General features: G+C 37.6%; 1 protein-coding gene across 10 annotated transcripts in view; it reads left to right on the top strand.

Annotated features, from left to right (window-relative positions):
- The window catches only part of erc2 (ELKS/RAB6-interacting/CAST family member 2), an 846554-nt gene that overhangs the window by 525986 nt on the left and 301931 nt on the right, over positions 1-18637 (top strand). For all 10 annotated transcript variants that reach the window (XM_087994311.1, XM_087994312.1, XM_087994315.1 and 7 more), the window contains one exon: positions 15062-15222. In XM_087994311.1, coding sequence (XP_087850437.1) covers positions 15062-15222 — 161 coding nt within the window. The remainder of the gene's footprint in view (positions 1-15061; positions 15223-18637) is intronic.

Genomic DNA, 18637 nt, shown 5'->3' with positions numbered 1-18637 from the left:
ACTTTGTAGAGCCATAGCAAAGAGTATAAGCTTTGGTAAACTTTTGTACAAGGATAAGTTGTACATAAGCGCAATGAAGGAAATATTACTGTTACCCAGCTTTAGGTTGTGAAGTTGGTGTACCTCTAATCATCTGTTCAGTTTAGTGTGCTTTCATGATTTTTACATTATGAAATGTACTTGTTATATGAACACTTCTTTAATTTTCTTTTCAGCAAAGTGATTTTTACCTTACTTTAATACTACTTAAAATGTGCTAAGCATCCAAATGACGTAGTACAATTCTTGATGTGGTCTTTATTAAGACCAGCTCGGATGACTAGTGTAAGTGCTGATTGTAAGAGGTTTAATTGGTCAAATGTGGAAAACGGTGAAACTCAGAATTAAGCTAAGTTAATAATATTAGATCAGGAAAATTCAAACATCTTATGCCACATGATCTAATTGATAATGTTGTCAAACCATTCAATTTCTTGGGAAGTTATTGGATTGATGCAGTATGCTAAAATTGAAATGATGTTATGAATTTCTTGACCAGAGGTCTGCAGTATACGCTATTGAAGTGATTCAGCTGGATACCTACGAAAGAACAGTTTATATATCTCTTATTTCTGTCTATACTTTTTCCTTGTAATTCTTTTTCTGTTTTCAAATCTAAGCCACTATTACATTTATTGTGTGTGATTGTATGATTACATTGTGTAATCACACGTTCTTCTTCTTGATTTCAGCTATATTTAATTCCACATCCTCTCTAAAACTAACCATTTCAGATTTATGTTGTGATTATTGAAGTAATTTATATGGATATCTTGTTCAAAGTGCAGCATGTATTAGGATCACCGCTGTGGGAACCAAACCTTATTTAGTGTTCCACGGACCTCTTTGACTTACACACTTGGTGCATTTTTTATTGATCTTCATCCAAATGGAAAAGATGTGTTTTGTGCACCTATATGATTCTAAACAGCATTTCTAACTAACTAATTTGATTTCTTCCAGTTGCTGTAAAACTTGACTTACTACTTCTTTCACTCCATTGATGCACCATTCATCAAAATGACATTCACTTAATATTCATTTTAATTATTTTACTTTCTTTCTGCTCATTTACTTGTGAAATGGTTCAAACTGAAATGAGGTAGAGATGTCAAAATTTGCTTTATGTGCTGATCAAGAGCAGTGGGTGACTTAAGAATGCATGCAACTGTCTGTGAAGTAGGGGCAAAACACCGCGATGCTTGAGATCTGAAATAAAACGAAAAAGTGCTGGTGAAATTCAATCTGGTAACATCTGTGGAGAGCGAAACAGAGTTAACACTTGGAGTCCAAACTGGCTCTTCTTTCAAATGTGCAATTGTCATTTCTATTTCAGTTGGTGGAAAGAGGAGGCTTAGGCAGGAGAGGCATTTTTACTTCTACTCTGCAAGGAAATCCAAAGGACTTTTTAAAGACTTATTTTTCAAAGGGTTCTTTTGGCCAGATTTGGCCTAGAGGGCAGTGACTGGGGTTTTCCTCCATACTGCTGTCATGATTTGAGTTGGACCCAGTGAGACAGTTTGGGCTGATTATTATAGTTAATGAATATCTCCACTGGCATTGGAAACTGTTGATGTGTCTGCAGTGAGCAGGGTGTTTTCCTGGGTGCCTGGATTTTAGATAGGGGAGGCAGACATTAGAATCTTGCCCATTTTTAACCATTCTACCCCCCACCCCCTTGCTGTGCTTAATTTCCATCTGGGGGAAGGAGGTAAAATTCTGTCAGATGTTTGTGACAAATATAAGTTGCATTGATTTGTGAAAAAGTAAAGTTAATCTGGAGTCATGCCTTTACATCAGTGCCAAGATACACCAATGGAGAAGCTGTAGGTTTTACACCTTCTGAGACATTACTGATTCCTATTCAGTCTGTGACGGCAAGGGGCAGCCACTGAGATGAGTATATACAGCTTCTCTTCTATTCTATTTTTGGCACTAGTTTCTTCAGCATAGATCCATGGGTATCTCATGAGTTTGGATTCTTTCTCTCCTTAGACTGTATTGGGTGCTGCTGTTAATTTCTGTCCAGTTTTCAATCATCACTTTCAAGAAATATCAGTTTATTTTTAAATGTGTCAGTTGACTTCATATCCATACAAACAAGAGATATTGCATCATCTTAAAGTTAAGTACTCAGTCCCATTTTTTTTGTGCATTTCCTTTCTTTTGTACCTACTAAAATAATTGTGTGCTTCCATTTTAAAAACAGTTATTGATTCAGTTTCCAACAACATTTCTGGTGTCCTAACAACTCCCTCTGTATTAATTTCTAATTATTTCCCTTTGTGATTTAAATGATTATCTTAAGTTATTGTCTTCACATTACTGATTCCATCATCAGTGAAATTCGTATTTTTGATTTGGCTTGTCAGAACTTCCTAATTTAGAACATCGTTTCTGATCACTTTTTAACCATCTTCTTTAAAAAGCCCTAGTTTCTTATCCTCTCAATCCATGACACCATCATAGTAAATCTCTTCTATGCCTTTTCCATGGCCTTGACAGAATTGTAAAGTAAACTACTCAAAATTTAATGTCACACACTCACAAGCCATTGATTTGTAAAATATTGGCATTAATTCTTTGTTTATGCTGTACTCTCCTGTTTGTAGAATTTCATATCACATCTCGTTTAGCAGTTTTATAATGTATCATATTGACTTTTAAATGTTTGACTGAACACCCAAGGCCACCTTTATGATGTGAAGATTTTTCTAGTTTGAGTATAGTACACTTAGTTTTCAAAAATCTATCAGCTGGAATTATTCAGTATTTTTGTATCATATAAGTCAATCTACTAACTTGCTTGTCTTCATGGAGTTGCTTACAATTATCTTCACAGTTAAATATGAGTCCTACCTTTGTATCATCTATATTATTTCAAACTGTGCCTGGATGCCAAAGTTGAAATTGCTTATTTGTGTGTATGTTGAGATAATCAATGCCCCAATACTGGATCCAAGGAATTTAGCAATTCTTTAGTTTGGGGGAACAAAATCCATTAATATTTATATCTTTTCATTCCTTTAACCAACTTCATTCTCACGTAAATGTGCTACATTTTCTTCATGAATTTGTCAGTCAAGTATCATGAGCTTTGACCGTTGCCTCTCTTTTTAATATTAATGTTGGACTTATTTAATAATGAACAAGCTGTGAAATGCTTTAGGACAGCTGAGGACTTAAAGGTTTTACATAAATGCATTTTCTTTTTTCGAGTCATCTGTTTCATGTCCAGTTTAAATGGCTTGTCTACTTTAACAGAATGTGAAGCTTTCGCTATTCTAAAGATCTTAACTTTGCACTTTTCTTTAAGTCATGGAGTTTGTGCTGTACATACTGCTACGTCTCCTGAGTAGCTGCCATGGAGTTCTAGAACAGTTATAAATTGACAAACTTGCTAACTCATTGATATGTTTCAGCACTATCCTCTGCCACCAATATCTAATTATGATAGTACTTTAAAGAAGTTATTATGTGCAGTTAGCATTGCTAAATCAGGTGTCCTCAGTTTTTCACGTGAGAGGTTGCCAGTGTTTTTACTGGCTGAAGGTAAATTAGGTTTTCCACAAATTTTGTTCCACAGAATATTACGCACTATGCTGTTGGATTAATAAGCCTAACAACTGGTTAGCTGCTTGGAAAGAGTTACAGGACTAGTGGTTTCCCTTTACTGCTAATGAAATTGTACTTTCAGGAATCACCTATTTCAAAATGTAGGTGTCACTGAATTTGTCAGAAGCTCATAACTTGCAATGAAAAGCAAGTTTTTTAAAAACATTTTCTTTCCTCTGTTTATAATCTAGTCCATGATTGATTAAATGTTTTGGCAATAATTCAATTTATTAATTGCTGACAAAATTTAAATGTTGGAAATTTTACAAAGGAGATCGCCAAAATCAAATCTCTTACATCAGATAGCTGATAAATGAATGCATTTAGATATTAGATATTTTGAAGTTAAAGTTTATACCTCTATCCTAAGTTTTACATCCATGAGGAGTTATGCTGGGGGATGGGTGGTGGGAAGAGGTAAATTCAGTTGCTACCAGCATCCATTCATTTTACACACAGGTGTGGATGATCATTCTACCTCAGGCAAGAGCTCCATTTTGCAGCTGTTACATGCATTCTGCCAGCATGACACAATCATAATCAAAGAATATTTAATATTGCAGAATTTATTTGTACAGAAGTGTCCAGGTGGCTTTCTGTAAAGTAAAACAACTTTAGCGATGCCAAAATTCACTGATATTAACATCAAGTTTAAAGCTTGCAATGTTGTTGTTTCAGCAAAGGCATCAATAATTAACTTCTATCCTATTCCTTTACTCATCCTGATTTTCTATTGTCCTCTTATAACTAAGATGAAACCCAAAGCATTTTCGACAGCTCAGCAGTATTGCACCACTTAGTTCAGTGCTAACCTTAGTGTTGCTGACATTATACAGAATGATCCAATCAACAGAATTGCCTGGTCTAAAATCTAGCTCTTCACTGGAACTCTTACTACCAATTTCTTATGTTTGATAAGAGGACTGTTAAAGTAAATGATCTCTCATGAGGTGAATTTGGTTTGATTCATCCTTGTACACATAAAAGTAACCTTGCCTGTTTCTTTGCAATCTTTGCAAAATGCGGTAGTTTGACACTTAAATGTTACTTTCTGGCAAAACTTAAATAAAAAAAAATGTTGCTCAACACGATAGGTAAGCTAAAGGACAAGAAGGAACCACGTTATCTTATATAAATTGCCACTTATTTTATTATAATTAATGTATCCCGTGAGCAGTTTGCACTTAATATAAAAGCTATGTCAGCACAGGATCTGAGGAATTTGTTGCTGTGTGAGCTTTTCCAGGAAATTCTTCCTAATGGGGGTGGGTTGATAATTCCAGTCACCCATGTTACATAAACAAATGTGCATCACAGAACAGTTTCAGATAATCTCTTTTTACTGGGGTTAAAAATGTGGTACAAGTGGACATTAATGGCCAGCTAAGTTGCAATACAGCTTGTAAATTCCTAGAATAACTGTACATTGGAAGAGAAAACTTGGCGCTTGCAAACTTGAGACCTAAGTTTTTAATTATGTAATTGGCATTGTGCTTAAAAGTGTACATACATCTTCTTTGGTATTGATAGGATTATGCATGGATTGTTTTAAAATAATTATATCAGTATAACAGGAAGTAAGTTTTAGCAGACTGAGCGTAGTTCCCTCTCAAAACGTCATTTCAATACATCAGTGTTCAAGTTCCTCACTATTCCAGACTCTTATTCCAGAATAAAGAGAAGAACAGAAGTATGAACATGTAAGTCCTAGGTTGTCAATTTTGAGATCTTCCCTTTGAAACATGTTTGGCTATGTTTGCTGTCCTTTAACTGACTATATGCACTGATGTTCAATCTTAAATAGGAAAAGTTCTGTCATTCCTCAGACATCTGTCATCTTACTCAGTGTATAAATCATAAAGCAAGATTTGAATTGTTCTTTCTCAGTCTGAGTCTCCTTCTATTTTGTGCAAATATAAGATATATATTTGATCTAAACTCAGTGGAAAGCACCTGGGCTTGATTTTATTCTTCTTCAGTTAGATCACTTACCTCTCCCTTCCCTTGCTCTCTATACCCCATTTCTCCCCTTAATGTGTTTTCCAGAGAGAATAAGCTGGTAAGCTATTGCTGATTTTACACTTCTTTGAATTTGGGAGCATCAAGTGCCTTCCCTTTCCAGCTCCACCTGGTGGTAGAGCTTTTGGGCTTCTTCACCCCCTCCAGTCTGAAAAACTCTCCTTAATCTGTTACTTCTCTAGTCAGCCTCTTCAAAACCCCTCTCCTCCTCAATTGCTTCTCACACCTGTTTCTTCCTGCGGTGAAACATTTTACTGTGATAAAAGTGTAATACTAACACAAGTGTTGAAGTTATGTTGTTCTATAAGTTAATTGCTTCAAAATTAACTGTTGAAATTCTTGACAAAAATGGCGGCTAGCTTTTAATTGTCCCATACTTGAAACCTTCAATCAGGGAGCTAGATAAGTTTTTTAAATGTAGGTGATTTAAATGAACTAATTTGTTAATAGATGCTGGGTAGCATAGCATCTGCAGCCTTGAAACAGCCAGTTTCATGCACACTGAATTTTTTGGCTTTCACTGGAGCACTAAATCTCCTGTGTAGAAAAACTGACACCCATCTAATATTTGGTAATCCTTCTCCTGCTGTGCAATGAATAGTGCTGAATTGAGACCAGAAGCTGTAGTGGAAAATTATCTGACTTTTTAATCTATAGACCATCCGAAAGGTTAAATATGGGAAAATGCCAAATTTGATCATATACATAATTGTAACTGAGTCCAATATAGCTTCCAGCATGATCAAGTTCTAGCAATCAGCAATGGAAAGACTGACCTTTTAGTGTCCTCTATATCACAAGGAGTAAAGTTACTTTTAGTATAACTAGTGCTCATTCAGAGATTAATTAGTCTATGCATACAAAGAAGGAATCCATAGTTACAAGCTATACTGAGTCGTATTTTCACCCACTGTGTGTGCTTAATCCAATGCTCACGATTTTGCAGTCAGTTGCAAAGATTCAAGAAAACTGTCCACAAAGATATTGTGACCAATATTTCTCCTTTCAAGACCTCACTTTGAATCCGTTGCCGATTTAGGATGATCTCCAGGCACCTAGCAACAGTATGTCATCAAGCAGAATAAGTAACCAATCACATTCAAATATTCCCATATAAAAGCAAGACAAAATTAAACATTAACTCTCTTTAATGTAAATATTCGCAGGTAACAAAATTAATGGAATTTAAAATTACAGTAGAAGTTAAAATATCAAACTTTTAGTAACATAAAATTATTTACGTTGGCAAAATTTAGGTATTCAATAAATCTAAAAATACTCTTTCAGGGCCAGTGAGACTATTTAGTGGTAATTATTATTGTAGTTCTTCATTAAAATCACAGTTATTCTGAATTCAGTGAGGTTCAATTTTTTTTAAGGAATTGTTCCATGAGACTGAGCTTAAGAAATTCTCACTAGTTCAAAGATTTCTAATTAGTTAGAGTTGGGCTCTCAACAGCTGATTCTCTGATAAAGCATAGACACACTGACTGCAGCTTCTGGATTTCCACATTTAACTGCTCATATTTGAGTTCCTGGAATTATTGACAGATGCAGAAGAGTTTGGTACTGCAAAATTACCAATTTGTTTTTTTAAGAATTGTGATCTGGCTTTCCACATCGTGGAGTTAAATTAACCAAGCAAGAGTTGATTTGATCCAACAAAGAATTTTACAAACTTTAATGTAAGGTAGAAAATCAAATTTGTTGAACTACAAAGATGATTTAAAATTAACTGTTTTCTATTCATTGATTTTACGTTACTTTGCTTTCATTCGTTAATGAACTTCAGCTGTGTTATTCAAATAAAAGCATTCCATTTTCCAACTAAAAGCAACATTAAAAACAAACACTTCTTCAGAGCATTGGGGCCTTCAATTCGGGGCAGAATGCAATGTACGAAAACCGAACGTACCTCGGGCATGTGGCGATGTTGTCAGCTGGTTCTCATGTAGTTTGTGTGATGTTCCAGCTGAGGGGAGCCCTGAAATGGTAGGCATTCACAGTGAGTGCCAGAAGCAATGGGACTGAGGAGATCATGATGCAGTACAGCTCTCTCAGTTAGTACAATTTCCACTTTCCAGATTTGATCAATGTTCAACAAATTTCAACACTAAGTTTTGAAAAAGATCAGTTCTTCAGCTGGAAGATGAGCCCCAAACCAACAGTACTTAATGAATTAATCAACAATTTTTCACATGAGGTGCTTTTCACGGGGTTCTGCTTAGGCTGTAGTCACAGTATGTCTGTTCGTTCTTTGGGGTTGTTTTTTTGAGGGCTGCGGTTAATAAGTGAGGAGGAATAAAAGAATATCTGACCTAAGTATCAGGGTTCCGGTGGCATTCCGTCTTGATCAACAACGTGTACAGAAAGGGAACTGAGGATGCAGAGAGAAATAGCAGAGTTTTAAGCAGACAGCCCTATCTCTCCGGGATATCTTCATCTCCCCAAGAGTCATGTCTTATGTGATTCAGGTTCAACACAAGATGGTGACTAGATTGGTACATCCCCTTCAACCCAATGTGGAGATGCTCGGCAGGATGAAGATGGCCCTTCTCATGATCATCAAAGTCACTTTGACCACCACTCTTCATCTCTTTAGGCAGGAAGGGAAGGAGACAACGTTGACATTTCCCTGTATTCTATTTCTCCTAGCATTAAGGAGGTCATGGACCAATCAAAGAAAGTTCATGTTTTCGCTGAGCAGAGACAGCTATAATGTGAAGTCATGTGTCTTTGCCAGTGATTTCTGATGATGCAGAATGCTATTGACTATGTGCACGTTGTTCTGTAGATCCCACATGCCCACACACATGAGGCATGAGAACCGGAGAAATTTCCATTAAAGAGGAATACAACATCCCAGTCATCACCGTCACTAAAATTATTCCACTGACAGGACAGACCCATCCTGGGTAGCAGCACACCTTTGAGAGAGTGTGTTCCCTCTGAAATCTGATGGCAATAGGTCAGACATAGGCAAGGATACCTGCTGAACAATACTGGCCTCCCAACCCACAACCTCTCTGCTGATGAGTCAGTACTCTCTATGTTGAACACCAATTGGAAGCACTGAGGATGACAAAGACACAGGATGTAGTCTGAATGGTGGGCTTTCTTAGATGTTCTTTCGCAAGGACAGCTCAGTGTCACCACTACTGAGTGAGTGGCTGAGGCCCAACAGACATAATTGCTTAACTGGGCCTACGGTAGGCAGTGAGGAAACCAACAAGGGGGAAAAGCTTACTTTGCTTTATTCTCAACAATCCACTGCTGCAGATGCATCTATCCATGATCGTGTGGCTAACAGTAACCAAATGCACAGTGTGGAGATTATGTCCCTTTTCACATTGAGGGCAACTCTCCTTTAAATTGTATGGCATTGCCCAGTATTAAATGCTATAGATTTTGGGTTTACCTAAATTTGGTTTATCTTGCTATCCATGAAGTGCTGTGCAGCAGAATAATGAACATCCATAATCTGTAACCTCACTGCCTGGCATATCCCGTACTCTACCATTATCGTCAAGCCAGGGGATCAACCTTGCTATTTCAGGAGCAGCGTTAGGCATACTTAAAATCATGTAGCTTCATCAGGTTGATACAACACAAGTATACTTTCTTGCCGAGCAACATTGACAGAATGCAATGGTTATCGACAGAGATGGTCAGTCCTGAGATACTGGCAACATGAATGCCAGTCTTTGGTCAATTTGATTGCTCCATGTGATATTAAGAAATGGATGAAGGCACTGGACATTGCAAATGCCCTGATAACATTCCATCAGTAATACTGCAGACTTGAGCTGCAAAGGTTGCTACATCCTTAGGCAAATAACTCAAGCTGTTCCAATACTGGCATCTACCTGGCAATGTGAAAAATTACCCAGACACATCCTGGTCCTACAAAGCAAGACTTTGACATCAAAGCCACATTTGTCCAGGTATGGCATCAAGGACCCTTGCAAAACTGCGGCCAAGAGTAATCAGAGGAAAACTGTTTAGAGTCATTCATACTAAGCACAAAAGAGAAAAATAATTGACATTGTTCATTAATAGTGGTTGGTGGAGATCAAACATTCAAGTCCTGGAACATCACTACAGAGGAGTCAAGGTTGAATTATGCCAAACCACCTTCAGCTGCTTCATCAATGACCTTCCTTTCATTATGAGGTGAGCAGTACAGATGTGCAGTTATCAGCAAACAATGTTCACCACCATTTGTGACTCCTCAAATACTGAAGCAATGATGTTAATGTGCAACAAGACCTGAACAACAATTATGCTTGGATTGAGAAATAAGATTTGTTAATACACCAGTATCAGCCAATGTCCATCTCCAAGGTGAACTAGCTGTCTTCTCTTGGCATCTAATGGTGGTACCAATGCTAAAGCCCCATTATCAATATCCTGCAGGTCTCGGGGTTACAATTCACCAGAATCCATCATATAAACACAATGGCGACAAGAACATGTGTGTGACTAGAAAGGCTGTAGTAAATAACTGACACCTAAAAGCCTGCCCACCATCCACAAGGAACAAACTAAGAGTGCAGTGAAGTACTCTCCACTTTCCTGGATGGATGTGGCTCCAGAACAAAGCAGCCACCCACCATCTTCCAACATTTACTCTCTCTACCATGAGCACACAGAGGCAGCAGTGTATGCCATCTACAAGAGGAATTGCAACAATTTCCTACAGCTCCTTCAACAGTATATTTCAAACCCACAATCTCAACCATCTCGAAGGATAAGGGCAACAGATGCATAGGCACGCCACCTGCAAATTTCACTCCAAGCAATACACCACACCATGCTAACTTGGAACTGTATCCCCATCCTTTCTGTGCAATGGAGCTCAACATTTGGAATTCTTTTTCTAATGGCACTTTAGATGTCCCCACACTGCATTGACTGCAGCAGTTTAAAAAGACAACTTGCCACTATTTAGCAACTCAAGGGCAGTTGGGACTGGTCGGTAAATTCTAGCCTGGTCAATAAATGTATTAAAGAGAAAATGCTGCGCAATCAACTCTGCCAACCATCTTTGGTCCCACAAGCAGAACCACAGATTGGTTGTATGAGAAGGAGTTCTTTCTCTGTATAAAGCTGATTATCCACCTCTGCCATCCCATTACACAAGTGGCATGGATAACCGCAGAGCCACTTTGAAAATTTGTCAAGCTGGTAATCCACTGTCTCAAACAATATTTTGAGACTATTGTTTTGGAAGCATTAGAGTATATGCCAGAGTGGGTCTCTAAGTTTGTGGTGGTCTGCTATGTCCTTCATAACATTGCCATCAAGGATGTAGAAATGCAAAGGCTTTCTCTTTGGAGATGAAGAACCGAAAGAGACAATGGAAAGAAGGCATTCTAGATTCATTGTAACCAGAGGAGCTGAGAGAAATTGGTCCATCAGGCTGCACTTTCAGTGAAGTAATTTCCACATGCCAATATTAATACTAATGCCAATGATTACGTTCTTTGAGGGCACTCTATCCCTTTGTGGCTATCCAACAATACAAAATCTCCATTTTAAAATTTTCAGTAACATTTTATTCTGAAGCACATGCACTTGTACAGTTGGGAATTACCTACTTTGGTGCTTTCCTTTAGTTCCTGTTTTGTAGATGCTGGTCATAGTACTGCCCAGTGGCTGCAGCACAACTGATTGACTGCTGGTTTTCAGTGGAATTGGAAGTGGATGGCTTTGAAACTTGAGTCACAGCTTCAGACTTCCTCACACCAGCAAGGATGGCAAAAGACTGTCTGAAGGGCAACAATTTTATGAACCATAGTGCCACTGCCATTCCACCTAGCTGGCGCCTCAGCATCCTAATAATCTGTTGCAGTGTAGTCCTTTGGACCTCTGCATGAGTCTGCTTGTCTGTTTTCAGCATCACAGTCTGCAGCCATGATGACAGTAGTTTGGGAGCTGATTGGCTTATATGGATCTCGTGTCCTCAGTCTGAACTACCTCTACAGAATCAAGCTGGCTTTGTTCCGTGCTTCAGTGGAAGCTGAGATAGTGACTGCCAGACACTCTATTCTTAATAGTTCTGCTGATGTAGTTTTGGCATTTAAGAAGTATGAGCTTGCCATGATGATACCAGTCTCCTCCATGTGTCCTGACAATGACAGCAGATTAGTATACTCCTTTACACGTTTCATCAATGTCTTCATCGAGTTCCCAAAGTACCACAGGAGATAGGAATAGAAGTTGGCCATCATCCCAACAAGTCTTCTCCACCATTCTGAGATTGTGGCTGATTGGATAATTCTCAATTCCACTTTCCTGCCTGTCCTTATTCCCTTTGATTTCCTTACTGATTAAAAATCTGTCTATTTTGGCCTTGGCTATTCTTGATGACCCAGCCTTAACGATACTCTGTGGTAAATAATTCTACTAATTTACTAGCCTTGAGAAATGAAATTTCTCCACATCTCTGTCTTATGTAGGTGGCCCCTTACTTTGAAATTATGCTATCTGGCCCTGGACTCTCTCGCAATCTCTCCACATTCACCCTGTCATACCTCCTAAAAATCTTTGTATTTTTCAATAAGGTCTCCTCTTATTCTTCTGAACTTCAGTGAGACCAGACCCACCACACTCCACCTTTGTTCATAAGACAGTCCTTCCACACCCAGGATCAACCTCGCATATCTTCTTTGAATTGCCTTCACTGCAAGTATATATTTCCATGGATAAAGCAAAGGGTCAAAACGGTTCACTGTATTCTAGATGTGGTCTGACTGATGTCTTGTATATTTTTGGAAAGATTTCCCTATTTTTATATTTCATCCTGCCTGATATAAAGGGTGGCATTCAATTTGCCTTCACTATTATTCTCTGAAATTGGATGCTAGCATTTTATGACGCATGCACAATAATCCTCAAATCCCATAGTCGTACTCCATTTAGATAACCTCTTCTTCCTGCAAAACATTGCAGTTTCCCACATTATCTCATTTTTGCCCAATCACTTAACCTGTCTTTATCCCTATGCAAATTCATTGTGATCTCTTCACTTACCTTCCCACCTTATTATTGAATCATCTACAAACTTGGTGAAAGTATATACACCATTTTCATTCAAGTCATCAGTACATATTGTAAATAATTGTGGCCCCAGCTCTGATCCCTGTGGCACTCTATGGTTTTAGAGTGCCATCCTAAACATGCCTCCTTTATCCCAACTCTGCCTTCTCATCATTAACCAATTTATCTATCTATTCTAATGTACTGCAATACTGTAAGTTCTCACCTTTTAAGTAGCCACATGTGTGGTGCCTTTTTGAAATTCAGTTTTTGGAAATCCAAATATATGCTGGTTCCTCTTTTTTCTATGCTGCCTGATATTTCTTTAATGAAATCAAATACATTTGTCAGACATGTTTTCTCCTTCCCAAAGTCATTTTACTTCATTGTACTATTTTAAGTGCTCTGTGGTATAAATCCTTTATAATAGACTGTAACATTTTATATGTACAGTTTCTTCTTCATTAATAGTATGGGCCCCTCCTATGTATGCTCTGATGGACAGGCAGTTCTTTAGTATTTGAAAGCAGAAGTGTTTAGTTGTTGGAAGGAATTGGAGAGAAATAGGCACCATTCAATGTAATGTCCATCTGCACTCCTACTTAATGCCTGATCTCAGGTTGAGGAGGAAGCTGAGATAAACATAATGCAGTAATTTGCTGTTATCATCAATGGTCCTATTAACACAAGATACCATGGGATGTGTTGCAGCTATCCCATGATTTACAGCATTATCTCCTCCATTGGATTGAGTAGTGGAGTCATTAATCCCACTCCACCAACACTTTCAGGTTTTTCTTGCATTATGGGCTATGGCATTAATTGTTTGACACTCTGTTTAGTTCATATGCCTTCCATAGCTGAAAATTCAGGGGAGTATGAGTTGGCAGCAATTGATAGGCGTGACAGTAACATCAGTCACCTTAAGTGCACCTTTGGGGCTAGTGCCTCCCACAATCCAACCCTGAATCTTGGAGCCCTTTCTTTCATCTCCATTTCAGTTTACCTTGTTTGTAGGCTTTACTTATCATGCATACTTTTGTAAGTTAAGGCATATGTTTGAACATGCATTTTTCATTTTTCAACACCCACTACAGTCTGTTCTTGTATAACAGGATGGTTGCATTCTTGTGCAACCCCGTGTTATAGAAAAATTGTGCTTTAGAAACAGTGTTTAAAGTGTTAGTGATGTAATTGTGTTACAGCCAACACAAGATTGGAAGGTTCGCGCTTTAGAAACAGCTACCCCAATTCGTCAATCGCATTATAGTGAATTTGAGTTGACGAAATGCATGTTATAGTAGAACGACCAGTGTTTTAGTATCATAGGAACCAGGTCTTTTCAAATGGGTCACTGTCAATCGTACGTTTATTGGAAAGTCCAGGCTACTTTACTTTTAATTCTGAAGAATAAAAGGCCATTATAATTCTGCATTAAAGTAGTTGATCGTATCATTGCACAAAGGCTAATTGCTCCCTCCCTCCGTCACCATGGATTTGGAATTTATGCTACTTTGAAATAGTGCAGAGTCTGCTTTGGATTCACATAAGCAAAACAGCTTTGATTGTCTTTATACATTAGGTAAAAACAGTGACTGCAGATGCTGGAAACCAGATTCTGGATTAGTGGTGCTGGAAGAGCACAGCAGTTCAGGCAGCATCCAAGGAGGTTTTATTCCTGATGAAGGTCTTTATACATTAGTTGACTTTTCAAAAAGATTATATATTTATAGTCCAATTCGAGAATTCTAATCTTAAATGTTTTAAATAGGATTTACCCAGTCAATATTAGTTTATTTCTATCACACTTCAAGGGTCAAATACTCAAATTTACATACCCCACAATTTAAAAAGTATAAGATAGCCAGTCTCACTCATTGTTTTAAACAATGCACAGCATTTACACTTTGTGGCCTTAATTTAACATGCAGCAAACTACACAGAGATAATTTTAATAACACTGTACGTTGCTCAGAAATCATAAATTCTTCTTCATTTATAAAACACCATATTCTCTGACACAACATTAGTTGTAAAGGAGACCTGCGAGCAGTCAGTGACCTGTTGGCAGTTTGAAATAACTGTCTCAATGTTTTTGTAAAATTGCTATTACTCAGTGACTAAGATTGAAATGTAGTTAAGCTTAAATAAAAGTGAAGTCAGCTAAGCAAAGTTATAGAACTTCACTGATCTGCAAACAAATTAAGCCAGGCTCAACAGTTAGATACACTCAAATCTAAGATCACCAAATGTCATGACATCATTGCTTTTGATGAAGATCATAGACCATTTCTAATTTGTAAATTTAAGAAATTATTTGAAGTCTTGCTGTGGTTTAACTTGACAGTTAGAAGAACTGATGGCCACTCTGGAGAAGACGAGACAAGAACTGGATTCCACCAAGGTCAGGCTAACCTCAACACAACAGTCTCTTGCTGAGCGAGAAGCACATCTCGCTAATCTACGGATAGAACGGAGAAAGCAGTTAGAAGAAGTGCTAGAGATGAAGTAAGTACTAATTGAAAAATTTGTCTTAATCAGATTAAATTTTTATAGAGTTCTCATAATAGGAATGAAAAGTGCTTGAAAAGAATAGATCAATTTTGATTGCAACTAAAATGTACTGTAGTTTCTCAATTGTGATAAAATATTTTTCAGTTTTATTCCACTAGTAATTCATAGTGAACGAAAGTGAGCGATCATGCACGTCTTTGTCCCTGAGTTTGAGATAATCTGTTTGGCTGTCACTTCTGCTTCACTTCCTTTCCCTAGTCAATCAGGTCAAATTCCCCTGAAAGTTCTTTGTCCACCCTCGTCCTTTTCTTGCATCATCCTCTAGTTCTTCTAACGTATCTCTGCGCATCATCTCTGAGCTCTTTTTACCCATAAATCCCGCTTCTCCTGTGTCCCCTCTCATTTCCAATCCTAACATACTGGCTGACCACAAATATTCCTTCCCTGGCCCAATGTTTGCTGATATTGTAAATGGTTTCCTGTCCCCTTCATGTTTGTTGTTATCAACCCCTCTTTAAAAAGCAATCCACAATTGTCTCTCTTTACAAATTACCACTCATTTCCAACCCCTCTTTCTAATCCAGGAATGTGTTGTTGACACCTTCGAAATTAGTTGGCATAGTTTCTGGAACTCCATGTTTGAATCTTTCAAATCAAATTTCTGTCCTTGCCACTGTAGTAAAATGGTATTTATGAAAGGTTTTCAATCATATCCTACGTAATTGTGATAAAGCTAAAGTATCTGTCTCTTTTGTCATGGTTGGTCACAAAATCGTCCTCTGTGATCCAACTGAATGGGACTGCCCTTACCTGGATCTATTCTAATGTGTCTAATCATGGACAAAAAAGGGATCTGCAGTGCTTTCTCCTCTTGTTTTAACACCATTTGTTTTTGGTGCCCTTAAGGATCTTTGTTGACACCTTCCTATGTCTCATCTAAATGTACCCTTCAGTGACAAAAAAAGATGAACTAAGATTCTGCATGTCTGTTAACAACATCCATCCCTACCATACATTACCCCTTGTGATATCTCCAGTGTATCTAATTTGTCACACTGATTTTCCACCATCAAGTCGTGGTTGAGCAGAAATATCCTCCAACTAACGATCAAGAGGAGTGAAGCCATTGTCTTTAACCTCTGATTCTGCTTATCTGTGGCTGAAAATCTCAACCAGATTTTTTTTTACTTTTGGACTTGACTATTTCAATGCTGTCTCTGCTGGCCTCCCATCTTCCACCTGTAGACCTGAACTCATCAATATCTCAGCTCTCTCACTCTCACCACTTCCCATTCAGTCATCATTACTGTGTTCACTTACCTACGTTGGCTCACAATGTGAGAATGCCTTCATTTTAAAATCCTCAACAATGTTTTCAGATGCTTCCATGGCTTTGTCTCTCCCCACTTTAATCTTTCAGCTTCACCATTCATAATAACCTTGTACATCCACCACTGGTGTCTCTGACTTTAACTGTTTCAAATTCACTACCTAAGTCTGCTCTTCATGGATGATGATGGGATAGTGTGGGGGACAAGCTGAGAATAGTTCACAGGTCAGCACAACATCGGGGGACGAAGGGCCTGTTCTGTGCCGTATTGTTCTATGTTCTTCACTTCTGCAAACCATGTTTCTTAAAACATACTCCATTGACTAAGCTTTTGGTCAGCTGTCTAATGCTGGTTTATGTAGCATGGTGTCAAATTTATTTGCTTATATTGCTGGGACATTTTACTTCACCAATATTGTTATAAAAATGTTTGTTCTATTCATTGAGTTTTTTGCATTGATTGAAATGCTCTCATTATTCTGCAAAGTACACTGTTGGTATTGTTAGTTTTGATCTTACATTTCACAAAGTGAGTCAGTTACTGTCAGATTGGGCTCAACTTAAGAAATAGCTTTCTTGTTTGATCTGGAGTTGCAACTTAACTGCTTATACCATTATTCTGATTTTGTTAAAAGAAAACTACTGTAGTCATGTACGGTTAGTGACCACTATTGTTGTTAAATGCAATGACAGCACATTTTTCTAAACATCAAAAATATAGAAAAATTGCTGTTGTATATATCTAAAGCTATATGATCTTCAATGGTTGCTATCACTGCTAAAGTTTTTCTCATAGGTGTTTCCAAAAACATTGAAAGAGGTGTCATTGCAATTTTATTGGTCAAACTAACCTGTCCTTTAATGAGGTTGCATGAATACTGTAGTCAGTTGCTGTATAGTGCTTGATTGTGCCACTATCCTCAGTTATCAACCAACCAATCTTTCATTGATTGGGATACATTGATTTATGACTGTCGTCATAATTTTTAAATTCAGTTGGTCTGTTAGCTGAGTAAAAGGTTTGTGGAGTAAATTGAATTTGTTTTTAATGGTGAGGCCATATAATTATAAGAAGAATACTTCAGTGATAGCATCTTATTCAATAGGTGAGTAAGATTGGTGAGAAAAGCCAGCTAAGAATGTAAGAATAGGTGCAAATGAAATTAACCTTAATGTATTGTTTTTCAACTATTAACATTCAGACACTTCTATGACTGCAAAAGACTTGCACAATGAAAATTGTCAAGATTGGTCTTGATAAACAAAAAATACACACTCTAATGTCAAAATCACATTGCATTGTTGGTCTCAGAATCCTGCATGATGTTTCACTTCGCAATTAGTAAATGCTTAGTCTTTTGCAAACATATGAAAATGGCCAGACTTTCTTCAGTATTAAAAAAACTTCCAGTAATTTTATAAAATGCTCAAAAAGCAGCTTAGTCTGTACATTAATTTTTAGCCTGTCCTGTTTGGTTTTACCATATTTGAAAGCTGTGTGTGTATGATTGAAACATTATTGCAACTCAAGATTGTTTTAATAAAAGTTCCAAAGAAATCAGTGTGCTAAAACTACATAATATTAAAAGTTGTATGTTCCTTTAATTTACTTTTAAGTTCACTCTTCTTTTCTGATAATATGATCATTGAAGCACTGGAAGATGCTGAAATTGAACTTCTTAAAAGTTGTATTTTTCAAGAGGACTAAAGAAACAATTATAGACATCTCCTTTATTATTAAACCTAGTGTATCATTTTAAGAGGATGCCACTTACCTTGTTTACGGTTACATTGCTGAAGTAACGGCACAGAAGCAGGTATACCATCATCAAGTCACCCTTTAATTACATGTACATGGGCTTTGACTGGCCAGCTCAAAGCCAGTCCCTAGATGGAGGAGACCTTAATCTCCTTACATCCATCAGCCAGAGCTCCCTGATTGACCCAGGTTAACAACCCTAATCAAGAACTTCATAAGTCAATGGGATCCATCTGGCCGTGGCTCCAACCACTACCCCCAATCCCTCCCAGGTCCAGGAATGCATAATGCAGCCCTGTTCTTTCTCTAGTAGCTACTCC

This window comes from Chiloscyllium plagiosum, unplaced genomic scaffold (genome assembly GCF_037043375.1).
Source record: "Chiloscyllium plagiosum isolate Xiang-an unplaced genomic scaffold, Cpla_swu_hap1 HiC_scaffold_14, whole genome shotgun sequence".
Taxonomy (NCBI): domain Eukaryota; kingdom Metazoa; phylum Chordata; class Chondrichthyes; order Orectolobiformes; family Hemiscylliidae; genus Chiloscyllium; species Chiloscyllium plagiosum.
The sequence above is the reverse complement of the archived record's forward strand: the minus strand, read 5'-3'. Positions and strand labels throughout refer to the sequence as shown.